Raw genomic sequence first — 22975 nt, forward strand, 5'->3', positions numbered from 1 at the left:
TTGTGTTCAGTATTCAATAAAATAGGCTACTGTATATAGATTTGAAGGCACATGGTTCAGGAAAGGCTCTTGGGTCACTAGTCAACCAGGGCCGCAGGATGCCACTTGTTCCATCCCTCCCTGTCCCTGCCAAACAAGGAAAAAGAGGGGACAAGGATTGTGGCAGATGCTAGACACATTATGAGAATGTAATTCTACACTTTATTTCAGTGCCATGCAATTGCCATTCAAACTTTCATTCTGGTCTTCGAATAGTGGCAGTGGGGGAAGATCTATTTGAGGAGGCTGATAGTGATTTGCCAAAGTTCAGTCAATGGACCTCTATTGTTGAGCGAGTATTTGAACCTTATCCCACTCCCAGAGTACAGATCCAACACTCAGATCACTACACAACTTATTGATACATTAAATATTGACTGTTTAAGACCTCCTGGGTATGCCCCCAGATCTTGAGACAAGAAAGCTGACTACCAAGGAGAAGACATATCTAAAGATGTGGCTCGTCTTGCATCCAGTTTGCTGTCCTTTTGGGCACTGGACAAACACATTATTAGTTACAAACTTTTAATCTGAATTTGCTGATTGTTTTTAATTAATTGTAAAATTTTGGTTTTAGTTTTCATGTTTTACCATTGTTTTTATAAGTTTTATCTACATCCTACTTCTTTTGTGTATTTTTAAATGAAACCAGTCATGATTTTTAAACCCTTATGCTGCTGAACAGCTAACCTGAAGGTTGGCAGTTCAAATTCACAGGACGGGGTGAGCTCTACTGTTAGCCCTAGCTACTGTCAGCCTAGCAGTTCGAAAACATGCAAATGTGAAATCAATAGGTACTGCAGGAAAAGGCAAAAAGAAGCTCCAAGCAGTCATGCTGGCCACACAATCAGGTGTCTACAGACGCAGGCTCCTCAGCTTGGAAATGGAGAAAGAGCACTTCTCCCAGAGCTGGAGATGAGCACCGCCTTCAGAGCCAGAAATGAAAGGAGAAGCCTTTGCCTTTGTATTTGTGTCTCATTGTATGTCATGTAAGAAGGCATTGAATCTGTTTATATAAACAGCCTGTGTCTGTTTATATATTGTAATCCGCTCTGAGTCCCCTTGGGAGAAGGGCTGAATATAAATAAAGTGTTATTATATTTATAATTATTATTATTAGTATAATTATCAATGTATTGTCGAAGGCTTTCATGGCCGGAATCACTGGGTTGTTGTAGGTTTTTTTCGGGCTATATAGCCATGTTCTAGAGGCATTCTCTCCTGACGTTTCGCCTGCATCTATGGCAAGCATCCTCAGAGGTAGTGAGGTCTGCTGGAACTAGGAAAATTGGGTGTATATATCTGTGGAATGACCAGGGTGGGACAAAGAACTCTTGTCTGTTGGAGCTAGGTGTGAATGTTTCAACTGACCACCTTGATTAGCATTTAATGGCCTGGCAGTTTTTTTGGTGTGGCTTGTTAGTGCCTGGGGGAATCTTTTGTTGAGAGGTGATTAGCTGTCCCTGATTATTTCCTCTCTGTTGATTTGCTGTTGTAATTTTTGAATTTTTTTAATACTGGTAGCCAGATTTTGTTCATTTTCATGGTTTCCTCCTTTCTGATGAAATTGTCCGCATGCTTGTGGATTTAAATGGCTTCTCTGTGTAGTCTAACATGGTAGTTGTTAGAGTGGTCCAGCATTTCTGTGTTCTCAAATAATATGCTGTGTCCAGGTTGGTTCATCACCTGCTGTCAAGCCAGGTACCATACATTAAATAGAGAGTCTAGCTTCACTTCCTTCCTATGTTGATTTTCTACTTGCTGAAGTCTTTGATGCATATACTATTCAAAATGCTATTTCCCCTTTGGTGTTCAAAATAGCATACTTCAGTACTGGCTTGTGAAATTGCTCACAATCACAAATGGTGGTTGCTGTGTATATGCAACTGCGTATTTTAGGGGCCTGCATGTTTTAGGGTCTTGTTACTACAAATAATAATAATAATAATAATAATAATAATAATAATAATCTTTATTTATAATCCGCTCTATCTCCCTTGGGGGACTCGGGGCGGATAAGGAGGCCATGTTAATTGAAAGAGTACATATGCCATCAGCTGAGGGAAAGAGGAATATGCATTTGGAGTGAGTTTGGAACAGAGCTTGTAAAAGTTACTTTTTGGATGATAATGTCACTGCCAAAGCTGACTGGGGGATTCCTGGAGTCAAAGACCAAAAAGATTACTTCAGAGATCTTCTCTAGGAATCTCTAAAATAGGTGATCCAGTGTGGCCCAATTATCAATTTCCCCGAGCTGTGATGGATGACCTAGAAATTTCTAAACATAATATCTTTCTAGGTTCTCTAATACAGTTCTATGTTCAGCTTCCAGTGGACGTTAACCACAGGGGAATGCTAGAAAACCTAGAAATTCCTGGAGAGGTATTATCTCAAATTTTAAAATAACCATTTTCTTATTCATTGTTTTTCATTTCCACAAGGGTCAGTAAACTTAGTGAATGTGGAGGGCTGACTGTACCCTTAAAAAAAATAATGTGAAGAAACATTAAATGAAAAAGAAAAACACAATGTAAATTCTCAATAGGTATACTGTATATGTGATATAATTTTTGGCATCAAACGGACCTCATACATCAACATTCTTTTCCAAAGTACAAAAACACATTCACTTAAGAGTAAAATGGATGTTATCCCAGTGAGCTCAAATCATTGAAGAGTACAATACCATCAGTGTGGGAGAGTTTTACGAACTTGAAAGTGAAATTCTTGCCACTTTCAAGTGTTACATTTCACATCTTACATATTTTTGCCTATGTAAAAGACATTTCCTGGCTTTACAACCTGCAAAAGTAAGTCTCTAAAAACGATCCATACTAAGCCTTTATAGGTCGGAATCAAAGGATGTGTAGCATATTCATTGCTTGAAAGGGATACTGAATAATTTGGGAACTTAAAAAGAAGTTCAAAAACTCAATCTGAGTTCCACTGGATCGTTAAAAGAATGTAAGCTCTGTTCCTCACCTACAAACACTGATTACATCTAAATCACTCCAAAATCAGAAGTCACTGGAATGTAACACTATATGTCATCTATTGCTTTAGAAGTGAAATGGGGCAATGGTTTGTGAATATGTGATATTCACCTCCGAATGATTCCACCTGCAGTGACTACCCAGCCCAAAAACAAGGCTAGGGTTAAAATGAGTTGCACTATGTCAGTGCAGTGATTTTTCAATGAATTTCTCTCACAACCCCAGGCTGGAGCAGAATGAAAGCTACACAATGGCTAAGGTTGGGTTTATGTCTCCAAAGCAAATTTGTTACCATATTTGTTTTCTACTGGTACATATTGGGGAAGCCACCTTCCGAGTGCTTCAACTTGGAAGCACAGAGTGACCAATACCCCAGAAGATAATACAAAGAGGCATCTACCTGATCCAAGACAGCTTGCAATGATTTTAAAGGTAGATTATTAGGCTTAATGTTCCATACATTCAACCTTTTTCCGTAAATGAGAGGTTCACAATTCCACTGTTAACAAAACAAACATTGCCAGCTCATAAGCCTCCTTTAAACTTTAGTACTCTTACTTTCAGCCTGAATCTTGAATGCATATGTACCTGGATATGCACTCAAGTTTATTTCAGTGGAACTTACTTCCAAATAAATGATCTGCCCATTACCGTTTTGCTAGTTAGCATATGTGATTTCATTACAGGCCCTTTCCCATAATGTCTCCTAGCTTTATAAAACCAATCCCAACATGTATGGCTTGGCTTCAGCAACCTACCCCAAACTGTAGATTAAACTTAATGTGTTCTCCTAAGGCATGTCATAAAGAAAATAACCCAGTCTCCCTTCACCAAAAGGCTAAGAAATAGAAATACTCATCACTGCTTTCATCTCTCACTACTTTAATCTTTAATGATGATTTAGAAGGGCATATCTAAGAACTCATCCAGTGCTCCTTTTCACTCCGCATCTAGAGGCTCTGCCTGCCATTCAGAGACCCTTTAAACTGGCACATCTTTCCTTTTTACAGGGCATCATGGTCGTCCTGTTCCAAGGCATCATATTCCTCCCTTTCCCTATCAAACCACAGTGTGTTGGGTGGCTGCCCCAAATGTGTTCCTCTAGTTTCAGAATTAACCTGACAAGCAACAAGAGGCTGTGGATCAAGGGAGTCTCACTGCACCAATCTTGCATTGCAGTACACGTTTTAAAAACACAGAGCCATGGGAGAAATCATGGAGCCAAAGAAAATTATCAGAAGAAGCTGAACCAAACTTCTGCAGGACCAGCAAAGTGGGACATCCTGGTTCGTAAACACTCTGATCGCTAACGTGCATGAAATTCATCACATCACACACGTCAGCAACTTTACATTAGGCAATGATTCCCTCCTCCCCCAATGACAACCCAAAGACAGTCAATTTGTTCTCTTTAAATTGCATCTCAGATTTATAGGCTTTGCTGTGCATCAAGTTCTCCCAGACGTGGTGTGGGTCACAGCCGTTGTCGGTATCTCAGGAAGGCCCATACTACAGCCACCGTTATGGCCAGTCCAGGCACCAAAATCACAGCCAAAGGAACGCCTCCTGGGTCTCCATCCCCTCGGTGGCTTGAGGGACCATTCTGGGGCATCAGCTGTAAGGGGAAAAAAGTAACTGTATGACAGATATTACATCGAAAGAAAGACAGGTAAACAAATAATGAATGTACTTCCCAAATCAAGCATGACCAAGACTCTCCTGACAAGAAACTGGAGCACTCTGATTAAAGTTAATATTTGGCAAAGCTGTAGGAATCATTAAGTCTTGAAAGCTGGTGTCCATGTTACACTTTAATGAGATATGGCTAATATATACAGGGGTTTGTTTTAATTCATTCTTCCTTCAGACATTTCCCACATGCCAAAGAACATGCAAAACTACATGTCTGATTTTATGTTTTGTTTTTATCTTTTACAGTTTCTTTCTGCCTCTTACCCGCACCCTAAAACTGTCTTAAACAGTCTCTTCAATAAGAAAGTTGGCCACAGTAGTCCACGCTCTGGTTGCATCTGAATAGAATACTGCGGCGCACTCCGCGTGGGATTGCTTTTGAGGACTGTTCGGAAGCTCCAATTAGTCCAGTGGGCGGCAGCCAGACTGCTCACTGGTGTGGGGTATAGGGAGCACATGACCCCCTTGTTACGTCAGCTCCACTGGTTCCTAGTCTGCTTTCAAGCACAATTCGAAGTGCTGGCTTTAGCCTACGGAGCCCTGAACGGTTCTGGCCCCAAACGTATCTCCCATTATGAAACATCTTGGAGGTTAAGATCAACCTGCTCGCAGGCGCAACTGGTGGGGACAAGAGATAGGCCTTCTCAGTGGTGGCTCCTCGCCTATAGCACTCCCTTTCCATCAAAATTAAATCAGCACCCTCCCCCTGGTCTTCAGAAAAAAAGTAAAAACTTGGCTATGGGACCAAGCCTTTGGGCAGTAAGGAAAACAAAGAATGATCAGGGATTATGATCAATTGACATTTGATATTTGGAATGGCCTTGGACCATGATTTTTGGATGTGATTTTAATGTTTAACGTTTATATTAATATGTTTTTAACTCCATGTTTTAATGTTTAAATGTTGTTACGTTTTTATGATCTAATCAATAGATATATGTAGTGTTGTTTTATGTTAAGTTCCATATATATGTGAGGCATTAAATTTTGCCATAAATATGTTGGAAACCACTTTGAGTCCCCCCTGGGGTGAGAAAAGCAGTATACAAGTGAAGTAAACAAACAAGCAAATACATAAAGTTATGCACGAGAAGATTTTAGCTTGCCCATTTCAGATGGTGAATGCTATTAACAATGTGGATGCATGTATATGGAAATGATAACCATTTACAGAAAACCTTTTACAGAATATTACCCTCCTGATGTGCTGGAATTCATCTGTCATCATTCCTGATGTTGACAGGTGTAATCTAACAAATCCTTATAGTATCAGATTGAGGATTGGCTAGTTTACAATGTTAAGGCACACTTAAACTTTTGTGAAGACATCTATCTGTCTACATTGACAAATTTGCAACTGTTTACAGCAGAGTGGAAAAGTTACCAGAAAAGTCACAAGCACATATGAGACTTCAAAAATTAATCTTTAACATCTCCGCAATGACAAGAAGGATTTCTCATTCCTTCTCACTTAATAACATTCATCATCTGCAAAGATGAAGTAAAGTGATAGATCTCTGGATCCATGAATACACACCCTGTGTTGAACCTTTAAGGAAACGTGGTCACCAGCAGTCCTAAAGAGATCCACAGCATCCTGATGGAGCATGTCCGTCAGCTCCTCACCATTAACCTGCAAAAAACACCATCATTCAGGTCAGTTTGAACAGAATAATTTTATCCACAAGTAGACAAGTCAGTTTAGGTAAACAGTGATAATGATTTCACCAACAGTGGTATTGATTTATGCAGCACCATCGCTGTATGAACTTTACAAGTAAAATAACAAAACAAAAAGAAAAAAAATGGTTCCTTGCTCTCAGGTTAATGATCATTACTACAAAACTACAATTTTGTTACACAAGATGTAAGAACAACCCTGCTTACATTACTTTTAAAAATAGAATTTTACATATTCAAAGCTTTACATTAAAAACAAAACAAAAAGCAGCAACCAGCAGTACAAATGCTTACTATTCACACATAATCAACAACCATATATAATATGATCCACAAGGGATATGTTCCCAGATTTCACATGGATATACAGAACTGCAGATAATAGCAAATCCTATTGAAACAAAGCATACCTAGCTCAAGAATGCCAGAGTTGTTCTGGAGGACATAGAATATGTTGAACGTATTAAATGAGACTGCGGGTGTTGCTTCTACAGATGTGTGCTATGTTCCCATTTTGAACATTTTGAAACAAAATTAAATGCAAGCATCCAAAACAGTAAAACAAAATGGAATATCTTCAACTCTTAAAAGCTTTAACTGTTAAACAGGGATGCAGTTCCAGGCCCTGGAATTCTTTGGCAAGGAAAGCCTGGCACAATCCATTCTGTTGCCCTTCAGTTGGCAAGCAGACATCTTTATTTGGACAGGTTTGGGGCATCTAAAAAGATCTGCAGCTGAAATTATTTTTAATCTAATGAGAGCTTCTGTTCTTATTTATGAGTTTTTAGTGGTGTTTTTATTGCACATGTTCTCATGCTTTAATTAGAACTTGCTCTTTTAGCTACCCAAAATGTAATTTTAGTAATTTGGTTTGGTTCATAGACTGACTATGAACGAAACCAATAAAAAAATCCTATATTAATATACTTGGGAGTAAACACCCCATAAAGCAATGTGAATTCACTGGCCACCACACAATTTGGTGCCTCAAATATTAGTCTTGTTTCTGGATATATTTGACCCACTGATTTCAAAAATGGCACCTATTTCCCCCTATCAGCTCTAGTTTTTGAGATACAAAACATATGCCACATACCAGTTGCTATCTACTTGCCCAAAGAAAATTGTCATAACCATATCTAAGAAACTAGAGCTGATGCACTCTATCTAATACAATTTTTTTAATTAGTGCCCCAAATAACCCCAGGGTATGGACCAAAAAAACCAAAATATCAAAAAATGGGGAGTGGGTGGGCTGTGTAATAACTGAATAAACACACAGGTTTACAATATAATATAAAATAAAGAGCACAAGATGACACAATTCCAAGACATTTTACCACTAAATTGAGGGTGGTGGTGGGGAATCAATAATTTTCAGGAGATTTGCCCATATAGACAGCAAACATTCATGACCCAAAGACTCTTCGCTGTCCACATCTGGAGTACATAATGCTCAATGACCTTGGACATGTTACACTTTCTCGACCTTAAAAGCAAAGCTTTTCTGAGCAGATTCTGCCAAGAAAAACCCATGATAGGTTCACCTTAGGGTTGCCATAAGTAAAAAGCAACCTGAAGGTACACAACAATAGCAATCGCTTAATAATAATAATAATAATAATAATAATAATAATAATAATCTTTATTTATACCCCGCCACCATCTCCCCCAACGGGGACTCGGGACGGCTTACATGAGGCCAAGCCCAAGCAACAAATTACAGCAAAATAAAACAAAAAACACAAGCAACAAACAACAACATCATAATTACATAAAAACATATGAATACATTAGCAATATAAAATTACAATAAACACAATCACAGTTAACAATGGGTGGGCCACATGTGCAGAATAAAATGATTAAAAAAACTCGGGTGAGATAAAAGGAAAAGTAGGTTATTTGAGAAGGGGAGCTCATAAAAAATGGGGTTGTGGGACCAAGCTTTCCTCCAAGGCGGGGGGGGGGGGGGGGGCATGTACTCCTAACATTTTAGATTAACTTTTTACAAATAATAGTAAGCCACACTGAATCCCACATTGGGAGAAAGGTGGGATATAATTTTAAAAAAATAATAAGTAAATACCATATTTACTCAAATATAATGCTCGCCTCTTTTGGCTAAATTTGTCAAATTAGGGTATGCATTAGATTCGCATAATATGGTAATCTTAGTGCTGAGCCAAAGCAAAAGGGAAAGCTACTTCAGGAGCACCTGGAACTCCTAATTGAGAGATGCCATCTCTAATTTAATTGCCATGGCTCAATGCTATGTAATCCTGTAGTTTGATGAGGCATCCACACCCTTTGGCAGAGGAGGCTCAAGGCCTTGTCAAACTACAGCCCCCAGGATTCCATAGCTTTGAACCAAGGCAGTTAAAGTGGACTCATTCTACAGCATAGATGCACCTCAAGGATTTCTTTTCCATTGCTGGAAGCCTTGGTGTTCTAACATGTTTGTTTTTAAAGAGGGAATTACAAGCATGCAGTCATTGTAATGTGCACCTTTTTTTGGCCAAATTACAAAGAGTGTACTTTTTGTCATTGCGCATTATATTTACCAGCATTTTTGTTTTAGAGTTTTGAAAACTGAGGTGTGCATTAGATTAAATGGCACATCAGACTTGAGGAAATATGGATAATTCTTGTTGTCCTTGAAATGACTCACTGTTAAAATTTTATCTCCTTCCTGTAGGCGTCCATCCAGTGCCGCAGCTCCATTTTCTTTGATCCGGCTAACAAAGATGCCAGTGTCATTGGAGATGTGCTGTTGGTCTCTCCCACCAACTATATTGAATCCCAGTCCTAAAGACAAGAGCAGGTTGGAGAACAATGAGAACCTTCAATGCAAGAAGAAAACCTAGAGCTCAGGAAAATTAAAGGTGGCTGTTCCCATCTATTTAACATATTTATTTGTTTGTTTGTTTGTTTGTTTGTTTGGAGTGCTTCTACCTCGCCCTTCTCAACCCCCTAGGGGGGACTCAGGGCGACTTACAAAAGGCACAATTCGATGCCCAACAGTTCACAAAATACAATATACAAAATACAATATAACGACAACAGTTATAACTAATTAAAATAATCAAATTAATACAATAGCAGCAATAAAATCATCTAAAATAACCTAGATGTTATTTTAATTATGTAGCCAGCAACTGTATCTATATTTTAAAACTTAATACAGTGCTAGAGCGGGGATTTTCAGTGAACCCATTAAAAGAGGAAAAGTACAATTCCATAATGCCAATGAAAATCTCCATCGCCATCAGTATTATGAAGGAAACCTCTCACTGGCAAGTATCAGAGATGTTTTAAATTATGTACTATATATGCACAGCACTCGTACATTCAGTCCATTAGTAGGCAGGTTGTTGGCACACTATATATACTGATACATAAGGCCTCATAACAAGGTATGTGGCATACTGAATTCTCCCAACAAAGCGTCTGACTTCAAGGAAACCGACTCTTATTAAGCAGACATTTGGCTTTCACACATGAGAACTCTCGACCAGCCTGCCAAACCTGTACATCCTACGCAACAGCATGAAGGTCTCTGAACAAGGTCATACACTGCATCATTCTGCTTCATATTATCCTCTGATCTCACCCCCACATCTACGTAACTGCTAACATACATGAGGTTTAATATTAATGCCATCAATGTGTCTGAAGAAGACTGAACTCCATAAACGTTCATGCTAAAATAAACCATAAAGGGGGAGCGAGGAGGGGAAAAAGAATTTAATAGCACATTCAAGACTAAATAATTTATATTTTATTAACTAAATCACTGAAAAAAAATCTTGCCCAGAAAACCCTGTGATCTGTTTGCCTTAGGATTTTATCTTTTATTAGTCCTAAGGTGAACCTATCACAGGGTTTTCTGGGCAAGATTTGTTCAGAGATGGGCTATTGTTGCCTTTCTTTGAAGCTAAAAGTTTTTCTTGCCAAAAATCATCCAAGGGGTCTCTGAGGCTGAGCCCAGGTTGCATGAGCCCTTGGCCAACACTCCAACCACCATAGTATGCTAACTCTCTAAAATGTAATAACATAAATTTCCCAGGATTATCGTTAGATGCCTCATGCAGTGCACAAATGGCCCCTGACTAGTCTTAGTAACACACAAGACAACAACGCCACAATATAAAGCAGCAGCAGCCTGAGGCCCTGCTATCCTGCTCCTCCTTGTCCTCCTTGGTTTTCCACCTCCATCCCATTGGCAGTGGCCCAAATAGAGACCCAAGCCACAGTTGAGGAGGAAGAAAGGGAGGGGAGTGAGGACAAGTATGAAGAAGAGATCCCCAAAGGATATCTAGTCCAACCCTCTTCAGCCAGGCAGGAAGACATATCAAAGTCCTGTTGGGCGAGTGGGCTTATTGTTAACAAAAGACCCTCGCCATAAATGTACAGCAGAGTAACTTATTAGCACCAGTAGCCCAGAGTGATAGAAAGAACAAAAACACACAGAGCAGTTATCTCTTCCATATGAGGCTTTTCTCTACACCACATCCCCATCTGGTGGTGGTGGGATTGGGGAAAAATACTGGTATTTTGACTGCTCAATTTTGATGATTGTATGTTTCTATGTATGATACAATAAATTAATTTTTTTAAAGGAGGCTTTTCTCTGTAGTAAAATAATATGGTTACACTATTTACAGGAACAAGGTTTCTATAACACAAATAAAGTTCATTATACTTCCTTCATTGCTGGGCTTCTTTCTTATACAGATAACACACAACTAAAGCACCCCTGGATGGCCAGGGATGCTTTGGTCAGGAAATTTGGGAAGACAAAAAGTAGGAATGCCAACGGGAAGGTATAACTTGTGTGAATAAAAAGGCAGAGGATGGGAAATTTTTCTCTGAAAATCATCTATGGCAATGTTTCCCAACCTTTGGTCCTTCAGGTGTTTTGGACTTCAGATCCAACAATTCCTAACAGCTGGTAAAATGGGTGGAATTTCTGGGAGGACAAAAGATTGGGAACCAGTGATCTATTTGGTTGTAAAGAGATGATTTCACAGAATAAAATACATATAGTTCTATTTGTCCCGGAACAGTCATCTTCAGTTCTGGGGCAAATATTAATCTGAATTCACATCTGTTGGATCTCATCATTTTCTGAAAGAGCAACATGAAACCTGCTTTGGAAGGCTGGGAAACACCTGGAACAGGTTTCTGGTACCCTGAGGGTTTGCAGCAGTAGCAAGGAAGCAAAAAAGACCCAATTCCAGTAGCACCGAATATGAAAATCCATTGTAGATATTGGCCAATTGCATTTATTTTGAATTGCAGAAGTCTACCAGCATTCCTTTAACTGGTTAGAGGAACTCAGATCAATATGTTACTTCTCCACATGTATCACTTTCATGTTTAGTGCTAAATTACCAAAATGTTTCTTGATTCAGAAATGTTTTGCACTCACATCACTCTTTGGGGGCATACCATGTAATCATTATTTACATAGATTGCTCCCTCTCCCAATCTGAATGTACTAAAATTATCTCAGATATTTCATATTATTTATGAAAGAACAAAATATGCACTAAAAATAGCTCAATAAAACAGAACAATGATATGCCAACATAAACACCAGGCCATAATACAGACACATCAAAGCAACAATTCCTTCTTCGATATGATTAGTTAACTGACAGCCAATGTAGATTTCTTTTTTAAGTATATATATTTTCAGTTATAAAACACATGGCTGCCTACAACCAATTTCTATGGTATTATTATAAATATTACTTCAATTTGTCACTAGATGTCACTAACAACAGGAAAAAAATAACTTTCCCATTTTGGTTCTATGCTCTATTTTCTCTACTCTAAAGCTGTTCACTGGTTTCTATTTCAATGCTGAGATTTTATTGCCTTAGTGTTTCCAGGAATGTGAAATATCACATTTGCTTAATTACCAGTTGATTACCTACTCTAGAAATACACGCATTTAACAACAGTGAATCCAATAGTACATATATAGTACACTAGAACCTCCAATATGCAGATAGGTAAATATTAATATATTGCTCATTCTCACAGAGTTGCTTTATTATTTGAAGACAAAAGCAGAAATATTGGTTTTATCTATTTATTTTTAATACTCCTATGTTTACTTCTCTTTCAGTGTTCTTATGTCTTATGTTTTAAATTATACATTGTGTTGTTTTTAGCATTGCTGGCTGCTTTGGGTCCTTTTTAAGAGAGAAAAAGCGGCATATTAATAGATGTGATAATAATAAACAATAACATAACATACACCAAAGAAGCTGAGAGCAAAAATATCAAAACTGTATAGTATAAAATTAAACTGACAAAGTACTGTATGGCACTCTTCTTGGGATGAAAAGAATAATTTGGCTAACAATAATTAGAAACATGTGAACAAAAAGCAAGATCAGTAAAGCAATGACTTGTTTTTTCCACCCCTCTTCCTTGCTTTCCTTCCTCCCCTGGGATCCCTATTCTATTATAGAGCAAAGCAAATTATTTTAAAAACTAGTTTATTGTTCTGGTTAGGGAAGGAAATCGCACAATCCTCCATTTGCTGTTGAACTGCAAATTCCAGCAGCCATAGCTAACTGATACAGTGAAAAATGCTGGAAGATGTAGATCGCCATCATCTGGATCATCACTCCTGAAGTTATTTAGAATTAACAGCAACAATGCAGGTGAGTCCATTTTTATAGTCACTTCAACTCTTCTTGGTGCTCTTGTAGAATCCAATAAATAGAAGCTCAATATTTTTACCCTAACGCCAAGCATGTTTCAAAAGAAATCCATATCCAAAAAAGTGTCTAAGGGTGCATCTACACTGCAGAATTAATGCAATTTGATACCACTTTAACTGACATGACTCAATGCCATGGAATCATGGGAGTTGCTGTTTTACAAGGCCTTCAGCCTTCTCTGCCCAAGATGTCATCAAACCACAACTCTCATAATTCCATAGCATTGAGTCTTGGCAGTTAAAATGGCATTAAACTGGATTATTTTGACAGTGCACATGCACCCTAAGCAGTGCAATTTCCCTTTAAAAGAAGGCATATACAGTACTCTCCACACTTCTTGTTTCAAAGGATTGTCAAGCAGACTAGCAGTAGCTCTCTGCATTTTGGCTGGCCAATAAAGGCATCACTTTTTTGTGGGTTTTGGATTTACTTCTGTTTGTATATGTCTACTGCATGGTAGTACTGCATGTTCTGCATGGTTTCAAGCGCAATTGTTTCCAAACACGATCTGGAGGTTCCCGTCAGTCTCATGTCCAGCAAATAACCTGCTCCTATTTTTATCTCATTAGAGTCTTTTAATAATTTTATCCTGTACATGTGGCCTGCCCACTGTTATTGTGAATGTGTTTATTGGAATGTTATTTTGTTATTGTGTGTGTATAAATTCTTTTTCTATGTAATTTTGCTGTTTATTGTCAATGTTTTGGTGTTATTTTGCTGTAACATGTTGTCTGGCCTTGGCCCCATGTAAGCCGCTCCGAGTCCCCATTGGGGAGATGGTGGTGGGGTATAAAGTTTATTATTATTATTATTATTATTTCAAAAAAAACCCTGTTAAATATGAAATGGTTATAGCAGGCATCCTCAAACTGCGGCCCTCCAGCTGTTTGGGCCTTCAACTCCCAGAATTCCCGACAATTGAACAAGCTCGTTAGGGCTTCTGGGAGTTGGAGGCCCAAACAACTGGAGGGTCACAGTTTGAGGCTGCTCAGATTATATTGTGAATTTGTTGGTCTTTGTTCAATTGTCTGACTGTATTTGATACTTGTGTGAATGTTAAATTGAGTTTTATCTTTTGGTTTATGTTATTTCGCATTTTTATATGGCACTGAATGTTTGCCTCTCTATATATTGTAAGCCACACTGAATCCCCACTGGGGAGATAGGGCAAGACAGAAATAAAGTTTCATTCATTCATACCAACCAGACTCAATCCCGCTTAATTTCAAATAGCAGATTAAATCGGATGTGTCCCAAAGATCCAAAACCAGACACACTAAGAGTTGCAGGATTTGAACTAAAGTTACCAATCTAAAACTTTATTCTGCAGATTACCACCATCTTCTGCTGCAGTATCAAACATAAAGCTGAGACGCAGATCCTTCTGTAACCAAGGATGTTCTTCGCACTTTCAAACCAATTTATGATGACCACAAAATGAACTTCTCATGAGATGTTTTTTGTTTTATCTTCCTCCGAGGATGAGCAAGGGATTGAACCCTGGACTCCCACAGTCCAAGGGCGTATCTCTACTGTAGAATGAATGCAGTTTGACACCACTTTATGCTATCAAGTCACCGGAGTTGTAGTTTTACAAGGCCTTCCCTCCCCAAGAGTGCTGTTGCTTCACCAAACTACAACTTCCAGGATTCCACAGCAATAAGCCATGGTATTCAAAGTGGTGTCAAACTGCATTCATTCTACAGTGGAGATGCACCCTTAGTCCTATGTGCAAACCATTGCACCATACTGGTTCTCCGTCTAGATGTGGTGGACTACAATCCTAATTGTCCATAACTATTATAACTGTGCATTGTATCCCTTTATGTTAATCAACCCTTAGCATTATGTCCTCTAAAAGCACTTTATACTGATTTAGGACTGCTTGTATGTTTCTACCAACGCCCCACCTCCTCTATCTTGTTCATGCCTAGCATTATTTTTTTTAAACTTCAATTACATTTGGCCCAGCCATAGATTTTTTTTAAAATGTGCACTGTACCTTGTTTAATGTTTATGCTAACTGTGTATGAGATTTATTTTAAATTGCTTTGTATTGTGTCTGTTAATGCTTGTATTGTTATATTGTGGGCTTGGCCTCATGTAAGCCGCACCGAGTCCCTTGGGGAGATGGTAAAGGTAAAGGTAGTCCCCTGACATTAAGTCCAGTCATGTTTGACTCTGGGGTGTGGTGCTCATCTCCATTTCTAAGCCAAAGAGCCAGCGTTGTCCGTAGACACCTCCAAGGTCATGTGGCCGGCATGACTGCATGGAACGCCGTTACCTTCCCGCCGGAGCGGTACCTATTGATCTACTCACATTTGCATGTTTTTGAACTGCTAGGTTGGCAGAAACTAGGGCTGACAGCGGAAGCTCATGCCGCTCCCCGGAATCGAACCTGCGACCTTTCGATCAACAAGCTCAGCAGCTCAGTGCTTTAACCCACTGCGCCACCGGGGGCTCCTAGGGGAGATGGTAGCAGGGTATAAATAATAATAATAATAATTATTATTATTATTATTATTATTATTCCTGGAACTGGATGATATGGTCAGTTTGGATGGGGCTGAAGAGTCTACGGGGCCTTCAAGACAGCCATATAACCCAGAATATCCAGGCAAGAAATCCCACAATATCTGCTTTGAACTGGGTTATCTGAGTCTACACTGGCATATATTTCTGTTCAGAGCAGATAATGTGGGGTTTTATTCAGCTGGGTGGAAGGGGCGTGGGTTATTCCGACGACCTGGCTTTTGTAATTGTATGATATTGTATGATCTGTACTTTAATGTCTTTTGTATTAATGTATTATGATGCTATTATCTTTACTATATTTGTGTTAAATTTTCTGCTGTTAGCCGGCCTGAGTCCCTCTTCGGAGGTCGAGAAGAGCTCTAAATAAATAATAAATAAATAAATTAGCTGAGAGGCCCTACACCCCAGGATCTGAAGGCAGTTTTTCGGCTTTAAACTCGATTATAAGAGTCCCCACTGCTAGATAGTCTGAGATAAATAGAAAACCTTGGATCATATCCTGAGCTATAGGGCCTGTCTGGAAGGCCCCTGAGTCCACACTGCCATATATTCCCGTTCAGAGCAGAAAATGTGGGATTTTATTCAGCTGTGTGGAAGGAGCCTACTTCTGGCAGAGTGCCCTTGTGAGGGTCACACTCTCTCAGCCTCAGAAGAAGGCCATGGCAATCCAAACCAAACCCTGCCTTTGGCATGGAAGTGGTTTGGCGAGCATTTGGCCAAGAAGACTGAAGTTGGTAGAACTACAACTCCCGGGCATCCCATGCAGGTGGAAGCGGGGTCAAAACCGCGTTAATTCCAAGTGTGTCTGCACCTAGAGGTCAGGGAGAAGAGCGGGAGGGAAGGCAAGGTGCTGGGTTTCTAACCTGAAGGCCCCCGCGTGAGGTCGATGGCTTCCTCCGAGAGGAGGCACTCCACTCCGCCGTTCATGCCGCTGCAGTCGTCCCTTTGCCTCTCCCCCGGAAGCCAGGCCGCCTTCCGCCCTCCGATCTCCGCCGCTGAAGGTGAAACAGGCGGATGGCGAGACGGCTGCTGGAGCGCCAGCAGCGCTTTCAGTTTTGACCCAGACAGGAAGGAAGGAATCAAGCGGCGCCGCAAAGGAGTCTGGGAGTCGTAGTCCTCACCTCTAAATCAGGAATAGGCAAACTTGGGCCTTCCAGGTGTTTTGGACTTCAACTCCCGCCATTCCTAACAGCCTCAGGCCCAGGGCCTGAGGCTGTTAGGAATGGCGGGAGTTGAAGTCCAAAACACCTGGAAGGCCCAAGTTTGCCCATGCCTCCCCTAAATAAATAGATAAATAATATGCCCCAAATAAAGAACGTTCTCTAAATGAATACACAGATAAAAGTTTTTTAAAAATAAATAATACATGTAGATAGATAATATTTGCTACATGTTTTAAAATGGATTTTAACTCAATGGTTTTATTTAATGTGTAATGTTATATATTGTGTATGTAGTTTGTATGTGTTGACATTGAATTTTTGCCATTGTCAGCTGCCCTGTAACGCTCCATGCAGCCATGCCAGCCACATGACATTGGAGGTGTCTATGGACAACGCCGGCTCTTTAGCTTAGAAATGGAGATGAGCAACACACCCCAGAGTCGGACACTACTGGACTTAATTTCAGGGGGAAACCTTTACCTTAAGCCGCCCTGAGTCCCCCTTCCGGGGTTGAGAAGGATGAGGTACAAATGTTGGAAATAAATAAATGAATGAATATATGAATCAATAGATGTAGATAGATAATGTTCCCTAAATGAATAGGTTACACTCTCCCTGAAGGAGTGTGTGAGGTTGGAGGGAGGCTCGCACCAGCAAGTTCCTTCAAGGCATGGGGGTTATGTGTGGGAAGTTTGGCCCAATTCTTTTCTTTTCTTTTCTTTTGGCCCAATTCTATCACTGGTGGGGTTCAGAATGCTCTTTGATTGTAGGTGAACTATGAATTCCAGCAACTACAACTCCCAAATGGCAATGTCTGTTTTCCCAGCATATTGAGCACATTGAGTATTTGTGCCAAATTTGGTCTAGATCAGTGGTTCTCAACCTGGGGATTGAGACCCCCAGAGGGGTCACCTGGCCATTTCGGAGGAGTTGCGGCGCCATGACCATTGGCCCCGTCCCCTCCACCAGGCTGCGCAGTGCTGCCTCTGTTGTCCGTTTTTTGCTGCCTGCCAAGTTTAGCAGGCAGTGTGACCAGGACAAGAGGCAAAATGTGAGGACAGGCCATGCAGTGCTGCCTCCCTCACTTGGCTTTTGCTACTTGCCAGGCCCGACTGGTGGCGTGAGCCAGGCAAGGGTGTTCCCGCGAGGCCAGGCTGCGCAGTGGTGCCTCTCTCACCTGGGTCGCACCGCCCGCCAGGTCTGGCAAGCGGCAAAAGCCAGGCAAGGGAGGCAGAATCGTGTGGGCTGGCTGGCGATGCAGGAAGCCCCTCGCCTGGCTCGCACTGCCCATCAGGCCTAGCAAGCGGCACAAGCCAAGCGAGGAGCTTCCCGCAAGGCCAGGCCGCGCGGTCTTGCCTCCCTCACCTGGCTTTTGCAGCTTGTCAGGCCTGATGGGCAGTGCAAGCCAGGTGAGGGGCTTCCTGCAAGCCACAATGAAGACAAGGCCACAAGAATTAAATATATATATATAATTTTTATTTATATATATATATATTATATATATATATACACACACACATACATACATACATACATACATAGACATACATACATACATTTATTTATGGTCTATGACCAGCACCAAAAATGTACAAAAATCAGAATAAGAACATATACATTTAGGGACTAAGAAACAATGTTAAAAGCAAAGTCAAAACCTAGCATTGAATATGATAGTTAAAACAGTATCAAACATCTGTATACTAAAATTACAATGGTAAAAATTGAAGTAAATATTAAAACTTTCTAAGAGTGTGACAGCATCATTTTCAAAATCCTTTTTTGGGCTTCTGCAATTGCGCAGGAGTATATCGAAAACAGACCACCAGCAGTGACACCCCCCCCCCCCCCACAAATCTATATTGTCTCAACTCTTTAATATCTTTTTATTTCAACTTTCTGCCTACTTTGTATCCTTTGATACTTTTTCTATCTTCCTGTGTATAATAATATATTCAATTATTCAATTCATGCCAGGATATGACTAGGTGAATCCCAGAAGTCTTCACATTTCAGCCACCCCACAGAGACATTTCCTGGACAGGAAAGGCTGGGCAGATCCCCGGCTATCCCTGGGCAGCATGATAATCCCATTGTTTGTATGTATAGAACAGTAGACACTTTCTTTGTCTGATTTGATAACGTCAACCAATGTTTGTCCAGTCAAGTATTCCACTGGCTGTAGAAACAGAAACTTAAAGATATTAACACTTGTAAATTTCTTCATTTCCAGCCCAGGACTTGATTGAAGAAATCATCACCTTTTGTTCCTGAAGTCTCACACCTTTGTTTTCCAACATTTCCCCATCACCTGAAACTGGACAATTGAACCACTCGGCATTTGCATGTCCAAATATGGACACTGATCTTCCCCCTCCCATGAGGACACCTCCCACAGCTGACTGGCTCTCCTGGACCAATCTCCTATCATTTCCTCCTCACCAGAGGGAATTCCTGCCTGGAGGTGTCAACATCATAGGAGCCTTGGCCGATCAGAGCATGGATCCAAACTGGCCCCTCTTTTGGCCAATCAGGGAAGGGAATGGGAGGTTTAAATAACTGTCAAATGTATAAAGCCTTGTATCTCTGCATTCATGTTATGCTTGTACTTTTGAAAGCATCGCTTGTACATGCATCCTATCTGGCCAGATTGAATAAATGTCTGTGGCTTGTCTTCATCCTGGTGAATGGTTACTTTGTCCTGGTCTATTTTGGTTTAGCTTAATGCTTGCTGGACATGGATCCTTTTTATCCATGGCCCTAGCTCCAAACTCAATTGCACTGTGACTCAATTGTCGTGCAGACAGTGGAATGCAAGGTCAAAATTTCAGTTACTTAAACAACATCTGCACATCTGTACAAATTCAGCTGCCCTGAATATATGTTCTTCTATCTGAAAAGTGTGATTTTGTTTGAAATACATAATCTGTTTCAGAAATTTTTTATTATATAATATTAGAAGAGTTTTCATTGGAGTAAAATATTGCACAAATCTCTAGTGTCCATGTATACAAATAACATATTTCCTGTTGATGAATGCAAGATTTTACTCTGAGACTAACCTTTCTTTTCTTTTTTTAGAAAAAAACAGCATTTAAAAACGGTGAAAATTTTGCACATATATGTTTCATATATTAATACCCTCAAAATTTTCTGTGTTTCTTTCAAAAAACATAATGTATTTTCCAGCACTTTTGTGGGCTTTTTCTTTTTGAGAGTTATGGTACATCTGCTGGATGAATACTTGAACTCAATCTTCTAAATTGCTGTCTCAATTCAGTCCTGTAATATGCACCCAGAAGAACAACTGGCACGAGGACAAATAGTATTCCTGTAATAACCCCTGAAATGACAACCCTTCTATCTTGAAGAATGGGTCCACTGTCAATACTGCCACCATAGCCTTTACCCATACAGTAAGGAGGACCCCAGCCATAATCACAGTGACAATGTTTTCGATTGTTGCATATTCCCCGATTGTGGCATTTTCTTAAGTCACAGTCATAGTTCAAGGTAGATACATTTTTGCATTGCCTGTCTACACACAACATGTTTGCACCACAGGGAGTGCCATCTTTCACTGCTCCAATATCAACCTTTTCTGGTTCACTGTGGTAGTCTGTACCCCAACAATAACTATTGCCAATGAATGTTTGAATTATGGTACTATCTTCCTCCAGAGTAGGTAATTTCTCCACATTATCACACTGAATCCGACCGCACAGGATGTGGCTAGCCTTGCATTTGTTGTAAGTTCTATACTTAATACCACAGTTGCCAAAGCGATCACCCTGTGCATTAATTAGTCTGAAACAGTTCTCTGAAGCAACAGTAGCTTTCTTGCCAAATATCATTTTGCATTGTTCATTGTGAGTAATACAGTTCCCATGATAACAGTATGCAGCATCATTGCAGCGGGCACCATCTTGTACATAAACATCTTCAGGACACCATTCTGAAGTCCCATTGCAGTACTCAGGAAGATCGCATACACTATTTTTTTTCCGACAGAGAGTTCCTGCTGGACGATACCGACAGCTGGCACAGCATTGTCCAACACTACAAACAGCACCAGAGCGAAATTTACAATTAGATTGGCAACATGAATTATGCTTACATTGGCTTTCTGAACCACAATCACATTGCTCTCCTTTTTCCACAATTTTGTTGCCACAGTATTTGAGTTTAAATACAGCATTTGGATCTGCAGCAGTTAATAAGCAATGAGTATTCCTTCGTTTGAAATAATCCCTATAGCTACAATCGCTAAACTTATCAACTTCATCTGGAAATTGAGCCATAATGCAGGATTTTTTCTCACAAGTACAGTGTTCTCCATCATGATCCATGCCAAGATGATGTCCTAATTCATGGGCAAATATAACAGAAAAAAAGGACACACTGAAGCTCATGTATATTTCTACAGCAGATGCCCATTGGGGATTACAGATAGTTCCTGTAAATGCTAAGCCAGCTGTCTGTCCATAAAATTTGTGTACAAATAAATGAGCAGCATCATTTGGTAGATAGTCATTTAATGTGTGCTTTCTCCATTTGTTAAAATGATCTAGCAATACATTCAATTCACTGGAAATAATTATGGGGTTCTTTTCAGACCAGATCTCCAGTCCAACTATGGATATAACAACACCAAGTGGTTTATAGAATGTATTCGTAGTATGGACAATTTCTAGAACCCGTATACCTGTTAAAGTGTCATTTTTGTCAAAGTTGACATAACGTTGATGTTCGACCACAATTGCAATATCTGCATATCTAGTGTGAGCCCACCACTTTCCTACAAAACCCCTGGCTGCCAAAATCTCTTTACTTTGGATCATGGCCTCTTGACGACTTTGCTCTTTCTTTGTGAACCCACACATAATTCGAAGGTCATCCTCTTTTTCTTCCAACTGATACACTACATGCTGAAAGCCAGCAGATGCCTGGACAGGTTCAATTTCATAGGTTTCATTTTGTAAATGCAACAAACCACTGAGTCCTCCTAAGCAAGTGCTGAGAGTGACCAAAGAACGAGGCTCATCCTGTATGAAACCATTGTAGAAACAGTCATTCCTGATAAATGGGTAGTCTACTTGGAGTTTTCCTTCCTTACTATATGTGAAGATAGGAAAGAGGTTAGGGACAACATTCCTCTTCTGCCTGAGGTGCATGACATGACCTTTCCCTTCAACTTGCAGCAGGTAACTGATATCCTGGGGATTTTGTTGTCCATCTCTGGGAGTCAGTTTCTTTGGGATAGTCACCTCATATGAAGCATACCTGAAACCCAGAGGCAGTTTTTGACTTAGAGTCTCACTGAAAAGACGCCACAAGATCACCGCCATCAGCGGAACAAAATTAAAAGTCATGATCTTTGCCAAGAGAAAGAGTCCTCTGGGTGATCTTACTCTGTTTTCTTATTCTGACTAGTGTAGCTCAAGAAAGGGCAGAAGCAAAATGGGAATGGGGCTACAAAAGAGATAGGAAGGAGGGTTCATTCTGTAGCAACTGTCAGTAGGGTTGCCTTTGGAATGTGGGCGGGACTTAGTGAGTCTGGGGCCAGACAGAAAGGATGGCAGAGAAAGGGAAAGTTAGAGTGGGAAGGAAAAGGAGGAGAGCTAAATCAGTGCCAGGATGAAAGCACCCAAGCGAGGGAGGGAGAGAGGGGAAAGTAGAGGCAATATCTCCTGGACTCAATCCCCTCCCACTTTGCCATCTCCTTTCCTCATATAGATCCACCCCCTCCCTCCTGACCTTCAGGAAGCTAGTGAAAACCTAGCTATGGAATGAGGCCTTCCCAGAATAATGACCGAGCCCGACAATTGACCACATGTGGACTGAGTTTGGACATGATTTTACTGTTGGCGAATTAGCTTATATGTATTTTATTCTATATGCATTTTATTTTTTCTATTGATATATGTTGTTTTAGACTGTACATTGAATGCTTGCCGTTAGCCAGTCTGAGTCCCTCTATGGAGGTTGAGAAGATCAGGATATAAAAGTTTTAAATAAATAAATAAATAAATAAATACTTTCATATGTTTACTTAATGATTAAATTGTGCACTGGTGATTTCTTCAAGAAGCAAGAAGGCAGGGTATATGATGCCATCAGATTTCAGTAG

The 22975-nt window shown here is 40.1% G+C and overlaps 2 protein-coding genes across 2 annotated transcripts; both read right to left on the reverse strand.

Moving 5' to 3' along the window:
• Nucleotides 1-2570: 2570 nt before the first annotated feature.
• SYNJ2BP (synaptojanin 2 binding protein) lies at nt 2571-16759 on the reverse strand. The gene is made up of 4 exons (XM_060761791.2): nt 16546-16759; nt 9076-9212; nt 6262-6357; nt 2571-4647 (listed from the first exon to the last, which is right to left on the reverse strand). Exons 1-4 carry the CDS (start codon nt 16607-16609, stop codon nt 4507-4509), a joined length of 438 nt encoding a protein of 145 aa, XP_060617774.1. The 5' UTR covers nt 16610-16759; the 3' UTR covers nt 2571-4506.
• Nucleotides 16760-20063: 3304 nt separating this feature from the next.
• LOC132775716 (disintegrin and metalloproteinase domain-containing protein 20-like) lies at nt 20064-22217 on the reverse strand. The gene has a single exon (XM_060776995.2). It carries the CDS (start codon nt 22215-22217, stop codon nt 20064-20066), a length of 2154 nt encoding a protein of 717 aa, XP_060632978.2.
• Nucleotides 22218-22975: the final 758 nt, after the last annotated feature.

Source organism: Anolis sagrei, chromosome 1 (assembly GCF_037176765.1).
Source record: "Anolis sagrei isolate rAnoSag1 chromosome 1, rAnoSag1.mat, whole genome shotgun sequence".
Taxonomy (NCBI): domain Eukaryota; kingdom Metazoa; phylum Chordata; class Lepidosauria; order Squamata; family Dactyloidae; genus Anolis; species Anolis sagrei.

Coding starts and splice junctions, on each gene's coding strand:
- SYNJ2BP (XM_060761791.2), bottom strand. CDS start 16,609: ATGAACGGCGGAGTGGAGTGCCTCCTCTCGGAGGAAGCCATCGACCTC. Junction 9,213..16,545: donor CCTCACGCGGGGGCCTTCAG/GTTAGAAACCCA, acceptor TCTTGTCTTTAG/GACTGGGATTCAATATAGTT. Junction 4,648..6,261: donor CCTTAAAGGTTCAACACAGG/GTGTGTATTCAT, acceptor TTCCCCTTACAG/CTGATGCCCCAGAATGGTCC.
- LOC132775716 (XM_060776995.2), bottom strand. CDS start 22,217: ATGACTTTTAATTTTGTTCCGCTGATGGCGGTGATCTTGTGGCGTCTT.